Genomic DNA, 12752 nt, shown 5'->3' with positions numbered 1-12752 from the left:
TGCAGATTAATTTTGAATATCAACCAAAAAAAATCACATAATATGCAACATTCCCCTCAGTAAAAACTGGGTCTGATAAATATAATCTTCTACAGGGCAACAGCCAAGCAGTGTGGGCCATGCATGGCAGGCCATCTCTATCAACAGATTTATTCTAGGTCCCTTAAAACTGATGCTGTCCCAGGGAATCTGTGCTGGGTCAGTCAAGTCCCTCTCTGGCAGCGAGATGTAGCTCCCTGTCCTCCAGCATGTGGGGTTTCAAAGTACAGTCTTTTTTTTTTTTCAAAATGGGGTGATGAAATAATGAACATTGAGACACTGACCTGGGCTGAAAACTGGATAGATTGTCTTCACATTTGAGACAAACAGCTCATTAAGGGAAACAAAGAATGTCTTTGTAAGGATTTATCTTTGGAGTCTGGGTTTTAAAACTGTTTAAACTGTTGTGTCTATCGGAAGATGCTTTTCCTTTTGTTGAAAAGATTTTGCCCAATTATAAATATGTATGGACACTAATTAATAAAACTCCTTCCGCATGCTCTCAGTCTGAGGATGTCGACCTGCTTTTGGTAAGTGGTGAGACCGCTTCCCTTAAATGGCATGTGCAAAACTACTTTTAGGTAGAGGTCTGGTAGCTTTGATGAAATTGAAAGATACTGGAAGTCACCACAGTATGTCACCATTGATTATGTTTAAATTCCATTAATTTCTGGTATCACTCGCAGGTGAAAAGAATGTCAGGTTTTTTTTTTATGTTTCAGTATTTTTTCTGTTTTCAATATTTTAGGACAATTTATAAAATTCAAACACAAAAAAATTCTTTTATTATATAAAACTAAAATATTTCCTCTAGAAATTAAATTCTCATGATTTTATGTGATAGATCCTTTATCTCTTTACTATAAGGAGTTAAATATTCGCATTAGCTGCTTTGCCATCTAGTTTGAGGGAAGTTTAGAAGAATCTGAACAAAGTGGTCAGAGCACCACCTGCTGGTCAGAATATAACATGAGCCCCTACTTATTTGCTCTCTGCTGCATGTAGAACTGAACATAAAAACTACCATGGTTGATTTTAATTTTTTAAAAATTTGCATTTGAATAAAAACTGAAACAATGGAAGTACAGTATACATATTTCATCAGTTTTCAACATAGTCTGTTTTTACCCATAATAAAGCTATGGTACTTGTTACTAGTTCAGTTGCCTAGGAGATACTGATGTAATGGGTTACTATGGCAACAGCTGGTCTCTTGAAGGATTGTAAATGATAGGGTTGGCAGAGTTCATAGAGACACATGTTAAATGATTAATTTCATGAGATTTGTACCAAGTTATCTCTCTATGTGCAAAACTAATGCTGAAATATAATATTTTTAACTTTTTAAAAAATTCCATCAATAATGTCTTTTTATTTACTTTAAAAGAATCAAAGGATAAATAACTCCCAGTCGGCTCAGTCATTGGCTACCCCAGTGGTTTCCGTAGCAACTCCTACTTTACCAGGACAAGGAATGGGAGGATATCCATCAGCCATTTCAACAACATATGGTACCGGTGAGTAGCTTTGTCATGTGCAATTAGTACACTAAATACTTTTTATTGAAAAGCAAGATTAAAAAGTTATCTTTTACTCTATTAGGAAGCTTTATTTAGTATTTGCACTGTCCACAGCACTGCCACATTACTCATTGCTTACTAAGACAAAGTGAATATCCACATTTTTCTTTCTTAACTGACTGAAAGTTTTATTTACCCAACCCGAGTTCAAAATAGAGAACAATTTCAAGAAAATTGAGCTATTTCTTTGATGTAATAAAAAGCTCACTTTCTCTAACATTTCTGCATCATCAAATATATACATACTTTTATACTAGATTGTAGTTCTAATGAACTAGAATTGCAGAATATGCTACTTTAAAGCAGTCATGGAATCGTTATTTTTGGTTTACAGTATATTTCTTTTAAAATTGTCACTGATGCTTTATCTCCCCTCTCCCTAAAATTAAAAAAGTATAACAATAATCCTGATAGAATATTTAAGAAATTGAAAATGTTTATTGTATTTACCATTTGATAATTTCTAAATTTAATATTTTCCCTTGTTGTTTTATTCTTTAATCTAGAGTACTCTCTGAGTAGTGCAGACCTGTCATCTCTGTCTGGGTTTAACACCGCCAGCGCTCTTCACCTTGGTTCAGTAACTGGCTGGCAACAGCAACACCTACATAACATGCCACCATCTGCCCTCAGTCAATTGGGGTAAGCAATATTATTTTTATAATATAATTTTAGAATACATTTTAAATAACAAATGGCAATTTCTAAATAGATGCTTTAATATCCCATTAGCAGATATAAAATTCTACTTTATTGAAATCCAAGTGTAATTTTCACATCAATACTTTTCAAGTAGCTTAAATCTTATATACTCGTTTACAGCGAGCTCTGTAATAATGAGGTAAATTCTTATTGTTTTAGGCTACCTTTGTTTCCACTACTGTCAGTGATAGAATTTTTATTTAGTTTGCACACAGTTCATGTGGGACATAAGAAGGCATTTATAGTATAAGCTTAATTTTTGAGATATTTAATAATCTTTCTCTTTTAAAATAAACCATATAGTTTATGCTAATGGTATCCCAATACACATAGGACCAACTAGCCAATTGATACACAGGCTTCATGTATTTATAATGTACTCATAGTATAGTTGTGTATTTACAGATATTGTATGAAAATATATGTATATAATACTAATTAGTACATATAATACTAATTACCTAAATATGGGTATAAAAATAATTTTTGTTTTATGAAGTCAGAGGATGTGTCTTTCTGCCCCCTTGTGGTAGTTTTAAGATATGTCTTTATCGTAGAAATTACTCCGGTCACTTATGCATGGAAACGTTCAAACCTTTAAAAGCTCTGAATTCGCAATTCACACTACTTCATATAAAAGAAACCATTTTTTTAAAAAAGCTTAAAACATAAACTGAAAACCTGACTGTAAGTTTAATAACACCAAAATTGCAATTAATCTTCAAAAGAAAATACCAGGAGGATATAAAATATTTGAAGATAACAAGCTTTTATATTTTAAAAACATTCCATATATGTAACCCACTTTTAGTTTTCTGCTGAGCCATTTGGTTATTGTTAATCAGTTAGCTGTATTAGTTAACTAGTTCTACATCCACATTTCTAAGGAGATAGAATGAAACACTGATTAGTATAAAAGTCACTGATTTATACCATAATTTTGTTTCTCTTACATCTGTTGGTGCTCTGTCTCTCCCCACCAACTAGCATTCACATGACACTGATTTAGCATATATTAGTGATCTGATTATGAAATATTCACCCATACACTGTTTGCTTATGTTCATCCTACTCACTAATCACTGTCATTGAAAATCTGACCTTTCAGTTAAATAGTAAGATAAATTCACGTGACACTGTTGCTCTGCTTTCTTGAAAGATAGTTAACTTTGAAGATACATTACATATTGATCAGCAACAGAGTTTTATCTTTTTAGGACACTTAAATTTTCCCTGGAATGTTAACTATTCAAGCAGACATTAATTATGGGAACATTTTCAGGTAATTATCACCAAGCACATAATAGGATCCAGGAAACTAAAAAATATGTACAGGTATACATATTTTATACAAAATATCTACTGCTGTGGCTTAGCAGGGAATCCACTGAACATGATTCTTGTCAAAATTAAACATAACTGCTTATTTCTCCTTTTTTCACAAAATTCATCTATTATAGGGCTAGATTTCCCTAAAAATTATCAGTGTCAAAAGCCATATTATTTTCCCTGAATGTGGCTTTTTTTGTTTTCAATAGTACCTGATAATTTACATTTTTACGTATAAACACATATTTATTTACATATTTTAACTGTACCACAATTTTAAAACCTTTTCCTTTACAAAGGATAAATCTAATTCTCTGCTGCCTGTAATAGAGGTTTCAGTAAATGAGAAAGAAATGACAGCATTAGACTAGAAAGGAACTGAATTACAACAGCCAAAGATGAAGCATTTTGTTCAGCTGTTTCTTTCAACGCTGAATTTTGTTGTGCTTAATTTGACTCTTAGTTTTGTCTGTGAGTTTTAATTGCACTTAATCGGTTCCCTTACCCCTCAAATCAATGGAAAGACCCTTCCGGTCTTTCCACCGTTGGCCCTCCTCTCTCTCGCTGCTTCACACATACACTTTCCCTCTCACAATCACACACAGAGTAACTTTTTGAAAGGAGTTCCTTCACATGGACTACCTCATGTTCACACCATTAAATGTTAAACAGTTTTGTTAAAAGTCCCAAGTTGCAATACTTATGTAAAATAATTTACACGAGCATCCTTAATTCTTTACAGTGTAAATCAATTAAAAAAGAATTAATACATTCTCCCATCCAGTCTCATAGATTTGTGTTGCGGGCTCACATTCTTTTGGCTAGGAAGAGTATTCATAGCAGAATGGAATACATTTCAGCCCCACCCAAGTAGATATTCCCAGCAGCCCAAGATGGTTACCACAATTCTTTCTCAAAATTGCAAAACTATAAATAGAATTTATATTTTGTCCATGGAAAAGGGTTCATTTTGTCCTTTGAAGCTTTAAGTCTTCAAAGCTATACTGTTAAAAATCATCTAGTATCTGATTCCACCTAACGAAGCTAAGTAGGCAGCACAAATTGATTTGCTGTAGGGAGAGAGATGGCTGACAGCGGAACTTGCCATCAAGAGTTAATGAAAGTCCTTTGAATACTAATATTTGATTTAGTGTTGCACTAAGTTTTAGTGTTTTTCTAAACTACCACCAATAAAAAAGGCAACCTGTTTTCTGGAAGCATTTCCATACGTCATCTTTGTTGATGTGGGTGTTCAGTACATACTGAGAGAGATAACTCTGAGTAGAGATGACTTATGAAAGGTTGGGTTAAATATAGTTTGATAGTCTAATTTCCAGGCGGAGGCAGTAAAAAACTTGAATAAAACTATACAGTCATGTTTGATTTCTGAACAATTATGGGAAAGGGTAGGAGTTTTCCCAATTCAAAGGCATCTGTAATAGATGAAAATTTGCATAGAGGACTTGATATGGGCAACTTGCATTTCTGGCTTCTGTCTCCCCGCCCACCTGTTTATCAACCACCCACACATATGAAGTATTTCACAATTATCCAGGTCTATAATTATTTATGTCTATATTTTGTCCTTGAGAACAAGTAGACCAATATGCTTATATCTGAACCTAGCATATACGCAGTTAAGTGATTTTAATGCTGTTTTCTTCTTTTCAAGAAAATACTTCTTTGTTAACAGAGACTAGCCATTCTATTTTGTATCCTACGTCACAGTATAATGAGGCTGAAACTAAGATATCACTTACATTTCATTACTGTGGATTTAGTCCCCAGAACTACTCAAAATGCTTCATGTGTGTTTTCAGTGTCAAACGAAATTCCACCAAAAGATAAATTTAAACTAGTCTGTTTGTAGAAAGGGATAACCAATAGTTGTTACATCTTTGATGGGGAAGATACCTAGCTAAACCTATACAGCCCAGTTAACATAGGGGATGAAGAAAAGAGGTGAATAAAGCAGCTTCCAAAAACTATATTAAAAAAAAAACAGCATTTTGATTGTGTTATTTTTCCTTACTTTATCTAGATTAACTGCTTAGACTGTCCAACTCACCAATTTTTTTTCTAATTTTCTGTTAGTTTCCCTGTGAAGACACAATCCGTATGTCAAAGGGCAAGGAAAAACATTTATTGACTTTTTATTTTCAGGCTCCTAATTCATATTCATTATTAAACAGTTGTGTGATTCATAGTAGAAGCATTTAATTAAATTTTAGTGAAATAGTCCTTCTTAGAGCCAGGAAAATTCCTTATTCCAGAAATCAAAAGATGATTTCCTCTAACATCAAAATGAATTACTAAGTAACTTTGAACCAAGATAAAATAGTCTACCATTAAGGATCCTTTTGAAATACAGGTGTTCCCTCTTCCCATTTTAACAAGGCTTATTTAATTAAAACTTCGAGAAATTAGTAAACTAATATAGACTATAAAATAATTGGCTACAAATAAATAGCTCCAAATATAAACAGGTGTTTGAAAATTATATATACTCAGTGTAGTTTCTTGATGTAAATGCTAACACTGCTTTGATTATATAAGATCATAAAAACTAGAGAAAGAAACACTTATTAAGGGAACAAATAATTCTCCTTTATATTGTTCTCTACATTAGCTCATCTGTTTATTAATAGGAGAAGGAAAGTAATTCTTTGCCAGTAGGTGGTGCTTTTGTATAAAACATCACTCAGATAAACTCATTTCTGACTAATTTTATATCTCTATACATCTTGAGTTTGTATTGCATCTCCCAAAAAGCCAGCCCCAAGTTACTCCACTTTTTTTTTCTGAAATATATGCTCTTTCCCTCACTGCTCATAACGACATTGTTAGTGCCAACTAATTCTCTCCCCTGGAAAGCAGCGTAATTACATACATTAGTGAGTAGGCTTGCTTTCCTTTGTTTAAAATGGGTGTGTCTGTATGGATAATTCTTTACTTGGATTCTTTCTCAGTGAAAGAGAGTACCATACTCTCTTGACAATATGGTCAAGTAATGCTGACTCTAGCTGTGGAAATCAGTGTAATTAGAGTGTAAGAAGAGTAAAAGCATCTTAAAATTGATGCCGGCAATGTTACTATGGTTTATCCTGATCAAAGTCATTGTGATTGCTAATCTACACTTAAGGGCTTAATGCTTTTTTCTCTAGAATTCCAAGTATCTAAATTCTCCCACATTTTGGAAGGAGGACAAGTTATTCTCTTTGGGAATATATGAGGATTAAGGATTATAAACACAGTAAAATCACACTACATCCTTCTTGTCAGCAACACCAGGTTTATCAACTAATGACTATGGTAAATAAGAGGAGTGATAGCCTAAGTACCCCCTCAGGGAGTGACTAACATTAATACAATTGAGGTAATTGTGGAAAATAGAGAGTATTTGCATCTCCCGTAACTGCAAAAGGAGGAAGAAAGTCAAATTACTTAATAATTTTAATGGAGTAGAAAGTCTAAGTGTTTTAAAATCAACATTTAAACTTTCTGCAGATAATTTTCAATCTCCCTCCCCCATCCCTTTTTTCCATTCTCCCACGCTTTTTACCAGATACAGTTATTGTGTAGCATTTGAGTTCTAGTCATTTAAAATTTGAACTCCCTTCACTTTCTCTGAAGACTATGTGCTTATTAATTGGAGGGAAAATATTTATATCGATAATAAGCTTTTAAAAATAATATTCAAACACAAGCATTAGTAAATCAAAGAATTCTATTTCCAGAGCTAAACACAGTATCTAAAGGCTTAGAAATTTAATTTTGGAACTAGTCTAGGTGTAGATTCCATGAACACAGAAAATGCTTTTTCCATTGTGTCTTAAACCTTTCTGAAATGGCAACCTATATGTTTAGGGAACCTGTCAGAGACTGGAAATATGATTCATAAGGCCTGGACCAGTTAAATACCGTAATTACTACCGGGCAAATCAACAAAGGCATCCTAAATCGCTCCAAGAAGGCGATGCCCCTAAGTGCTTCCAAGCACATTATCTTCACTCTGGGCATGCTCTGGTGTCTATGCGAGTCTTTAAGCTGATGTTTGATGTAATTGTGAGTTCCTGGGGCCTCCAGGCCTCCTTCATCTGTAACTGGGTTTCCTTTCCTCCTACAGAGCTTGCACTAGCACTCATTTATCTCAGAGTTCAAATCTCTCCCTGCCTTCTACTCAAAGCCTCAACATCAAGTCAGAACCTGTTTCTCCTCCTAGAGACCGTACCACCACCCCTTCGAGATACCCACAACACACGCGCCACGAGGCGGGGAGATCTCCTGTTGACAGCTTGAGCAGCTGTAGCAGTTCGTACGACGGGAGCGACCGAGAGGATCACCGGAACGAATTCCACTCCCCCATTGGACTCACCAGACCTTCGCCGGACGAAAGGGAAAGTCCCTCAGTCAAGCGCATGCGACTTTCTGAAGGATGGGCAACATGATCAGATTATTACTTAATAGTTTTTTTTTTTTTTTCTTGCAGTGTGTGTGTGTGCTATACCTTAATGGGGAAGGGGGGTCGATATGCATTATATGTGCCGTGTGTGGAAAAAAAAAAAAGTCAGGTACTCTGTTTTGTAAAAGTACTTTTAAATTGCCTCAGTGATACAGTATAAAGATAAACAGAAATGCTGAGATAAGCTTAGCACTTGAGTTGTACAACAGAACACTTGTACAAAATAGATTTTAAGGCTAACTTCTTTTCACTGTTGTGCTCCTTTGCAAAATGTATGTTACAATAGATAGTGTCATGTTGCAGGTTCAACGTTATTTACATGTAAATAGACAAAAGGAAACATTTGCCAAAAGCGGCAGATCTTTACTGAAAGAGAGAGCAGCTGTTATGCAACATATAGAAAAATGTATAGATGCTTGGACAGACCCGGTAATGGGTGGCCATTGGTAAATGTTAGGAACACGCCAGGTCACCTGACATCCCAAGAATGCTCACAAACCTGCAAGCATATCATTGGCGTATGGCACTCATTAAAAAGGATCAAAAACCATTAAACGAGGACCATACCTATTTAAAAAAAAAAAAATGTGGCGTTGGAGGGCTAACGTATTTAATTAAATAAATAAATAAATCTGGGTCTGCATCTCTTATTAAATAAAAATATAAAAATATGTACATTACATTTTGCTTATTTTCATATAAAAGGTAAGACAGAGTTTGCAAAGCATTTGTGGCTTTTTGTAGTTTACTTAAGCCAAAATGTGTTTTTTTCCCCTTGATAGCTTCGCTAATATTTTAAACAGTCCTGTAAAAAACCAAAAAGGACTTTTTGTATAGAAAGCACTACCCTAAGCCATGAAGAACTCCATGCTTTGCTAACCAAGATAACTGTTTTCTCTTTGTAGAAGTTTTGTTTTTGAAATGTGTATTTCTAATTATATAAAATATTAAGAATCTTTTAAAAAAATCTGTGAAATTAACATGCTTGTGTATAGCTTTCTAATATATATAATATTATGGTAATAGCAGAAGTTTTGTTATCTTAATAGCGGGAGGGGGGTATATTTGTGCAGTTGCACATTTGAGTAACTATTTTCTTTCTGTTTTCTTTTACTCTGCATACATTTTATAAGTTTAAGGTCAGCTGTCAAAAGGATAACCTGTGGGGTTAGAACATATCACATTGCAACACCCTAAATTGTTTTTAATACATTAGCAATCTATTGGGTCAACTGACATCCATTGTATATACTAGTTTCTTTCATGCTATTTTTATTTTGTTTTTTGCATTTTTATCAAATGCAGGGCCCCTTTCTGATCTCACCATTTCACCATGCATCTTGGAATTCAGTAAGTGCATATCCTAACTTGCCCATATTCTAAATCATCTGGTTGGTTTTCAGCCTAGAATTTGATATGCTTTTTAGAAATATGCCCAGAATAGAGAAGCTATGTTGGGGCACATGTCCTGCAAATATGGCCCTAGAAACAAGTGATATGGAATTTACTTGGTGAATAAGTTATAAATTCCCACAGAAGAAAAATGTGAAAGACTGGGTGCTAGACAAGAAGGAAACAGGTAAAAGGGATAGTTGCTTTGTCATCCGTTTTTAATTATTTTAACTGACCCTTGACAATCTTGTCAGCAATATAGGACTGTTGAACAATCCCGGTGTGTCAGGACCCCCAAATGTCACTTCTGCATAAAGCATGTATGTCATCTATTTTTTCTTCAATAAAGAGATTTAATAGCCATTTCAAGAAATCCCATAAAGAACCTCTCTATGTCCCTTTTTTTTAATTTAAAAAAAATGACTCTTGTCTAATATTCGTCTCTAAGGGATTAATTTTCAGACCCTTTAATAACTGAGTGCCATAAAAAGTCAATATATATTGTTTAAAAGATATTTCAGTCTAGGAAAGATTTTCCTTCTCTTGGAATGTGAAGATCTGTCGATTCATCTCCAATCATATGCATTGCCATACACAGCAAAGAAGATATAGGCAGTAATATCAACATTGCTATATCATGTGTAGGACATTTCTTATCCATTTTTTCTCTTTTACTTGCATAGTTGCTATGTGTTTCTCATTGTAAAAGGCTGCCGCTGGGTGGCAGAAGCCAAGAGACCTTATTAACTAGGCTATATTTTTCTTAACTTGATCTGAAATCCACAATTTGACCACAATGCACCTTTGGTTGTATCCATATAGGATGCTAGCCTGCCTTGTACTAATGTTTTATATTCTAAAAAAAAAAAAAAAAAAAAAAATCTATCAACCATTTCATATATATCCCACTACTCAAGGTATCCATGGAACACGAAAGAATAACATTTATGCAGAGGAAAAACAAAATCATCCCTGAAAATGTACACACTCATACACACACACACACAGAGGAAAAAAATAAGAAAATAATTTTCCTCACCATAGACTTGATCCCATCCTTACAACTCATCCTTTTAACTTGATGTGTATAAAATATGCAAACATGTCACGAATGTTCTTTGTCATTTCAAAATACTTTAGGATATCAATATCAGTAGATACCAGTGGGTGGGAAAGGGTCATTATATGAAAATATGAAGAAATAGCCATATTAGTTTTTTTACCTGCAATTTGCCTCAGCAACAAAGAAAAAGTGAATTTTTAATGCTGAAGATAAAGTAAGCTAAAGTACCAGCAGAAGCCTTGGCTATTTATAGCAGTTCTGACAATAGTTTTCTAAGAACATGAAGAGAACAGAATCACTTGAAAATGGATGCCAGTCATCTCTTGTTCCCACTACTGAATTCTTATAAAGTGGTGGCAAGATAGCAAAGGGATTATCTGAGAATTTTTTAAAGATGATTTAATGAGAAGAAGCACAATTTTGATTGTGATGAGTCACTTTCTGTAAACAATCTTGGTCTATCTTTACTCTTATACCTTATCTGTAATTTACCATTTATTGTATTTGCAGAGCTAGTATGGTTTTTAATCACAGTAAATCCTTTGTATTCTGGACTTTAGGGCAGAGCCCTGAGGGAGTATTATTTTACATTACCCGTCCTAGAGTAACATTTTAGGCAACATTCTTCATTGCAAGTAAAAGAACCATAAGTGGCATTTTACACGGCTGCAAGTATTATTATATCTAATCCTATTTTAAGAGATTTTTGGTAATATTAAGCTTGAATACTGGTAACAGTGATGCAATATACGTAAGCTGCACAACCTGTATATTGTATGCATTGGTGCGTGGAGGCTGTTTATTTCAACCTTTTTAAAAATTGTGTTTTTTAGTAAAATGGCTTATTTTTTTCCCAAAGGTGGAATTTAGCATTTTGTAATGATGAATATAAAAATACCTGTCATCCTCAGATCATTTAAAGGTTAACTAAAGTGAGAATGAAAAAACAAAATTCCAAGACACTTTTTAAAAGAATGTCTGCCCTCTCACACTTTTATGTATTTGTTTTTCTTACATACCCATCTTTTAACTTAGAGATAGCATTTTTTGCCCTCTTTATTTTGCTGTTTGTTTTTCCAGAGAGTAAATGCTTTGTAGTTCTTTCTTTAAAAAACATTTTTTTAAAGAAGAAGCCACTTGAACCCTCAATAAAGGCTGTTGCCTAAGCATGGCATACTTCATCTGTTCTCGTTCGTGCCATCTGCCGTGATGTCGTCACTTTTATGGCGTTAATTTCCTGCCACTACAGATCTTTTGAAGATTGCTGGAATACTGGTGTCTGTTAGAATGCTTCAGACTACAGATGTAATTAAAGGCTTTTCTTAATATGTTTTAACCAAAGATGTGGAGCAATCCAAGCCACATATCTTCTACATCAAATTTGTCCATTTTGGTTATTTTCATAATCTGGTATTGCATTTTGCCTTCCCTGTTCATACCTCAAATTGATTCATACCTCAGTTTAATTCAGAGAGGTCAGTTAAGTGACGGATTCTGTTGTGGTTTGAATGCAGTACCAGTGTTCTCTTTGAGCAAAGTAGACCTGGGTCACTGTAGGCATAGGACTTGGATTGCTTCAGATGGTTTGCTGTATCATTTTTCTTCTTTTTCTTTTTCTGGGGACTTGTTTCCATTAAATGACAGTAATTAAAATCGCTTGTAAATGAGGGCATACAAGCATTTGCAACAAATATTCAAATAGAGGCTCACAGCGGCATAAGCTGGACTTTGTCGCCACTAGATGACAAGATGTTATAACTAAGTTAAACCACATCTGTGTATCTCAAGGGACTTAATTCAGCTGTCTGTAGTGAATAAAAGTGGGAAATTTTCAAAAGTTTCTCCTGCTGGAAATAAGGTATAATTTGTATTTTGCAGACAATTCAGTAAAGTTACTGGCTTTCTTAGTGATGCAGTGTCCGTGGTGCATTTTTTTTTAAATTAATGTTTTGCTGTTTAAATTTATTCCATTTTATTGTGGTTTTTTTTTTTTTTTTTTTTTTTTTTTTTTTTTTTTTTTTTTTTAAGCAGCTTATGCCACAAGCACAAATGAGCTTTCTCAGTTTTCAACTCAAAATATTATATGAAAAGATGGATATGTGTGTTCGTGTGGGAGGGGTGTGAATTGGATAACAGTGCTTAGGGTATTACAGTATTCAGCCAGTGTGGGAAGTTTAAGGTTCTT

The 12752-nt window shown here is 34.1% G+C and overlaps 1 protein-coding gene across 25 annotated transcripts in view; it reads left to right on the top strand.

Annotated features, from left to right (window-relative positions):
* Window positions 1–12478, top strand: part of MEF2C (myocyte enhancer factor 2C) — a 181623-nt gene extending 169145 nt beyond the window's left edge. For 11 of the 25 annotated variants that reach the window (XM_017508395.2, XM_017508302.2, XM_017508292.2 and 8 more), the window contains 4 exons: window positions 546–569; window positions 1427–1556; window positions 2126–2261; window positions 7777–12478. In XM_017508395.2, coding sequence (XP_017363884.1) covers window positions 546–569; window positions 1427–1556; window positions 2126–2261; window positions 7777–8098 — 612 coding nt within the window. In that variant the 3' untranslated portion in view covers window positions 8099–12478. The remainder of the gene's footprint in view (window positions 1–545; window positions 570–1426; window positions 1557–2125; window positions 2262–7776) is intronic. The other 14 variants (XM_037731417.1, XM_037731405.1, XM_037731425.1 and 11 more) reach the window with 3 other exon arrangements.
* Window positions 12479–12752: the final 274 nt, after the last annotated feature.

The sequence above is a fragment of the Cebus imitator genome, unplaced genomic scaffold, assembly GCF_001604975.1.
Source record: "Cebus imitator isolate Cc_AM_T3 unplaced genomic scaffold, Cebus_imitator-1.0 Scaffold16, whole genome shotgun sequence".
Classification (NCBI taxonomy): Eukaryota; Metazoa; Chordata; class Mammalia; order Primates; family Cebidae; genus Cebus; species Cebus imitator.
Note: the sequence above shows the minus strand (reverse complement) of the source record. Positions and strands in the feature narration are given on the sequence as shown.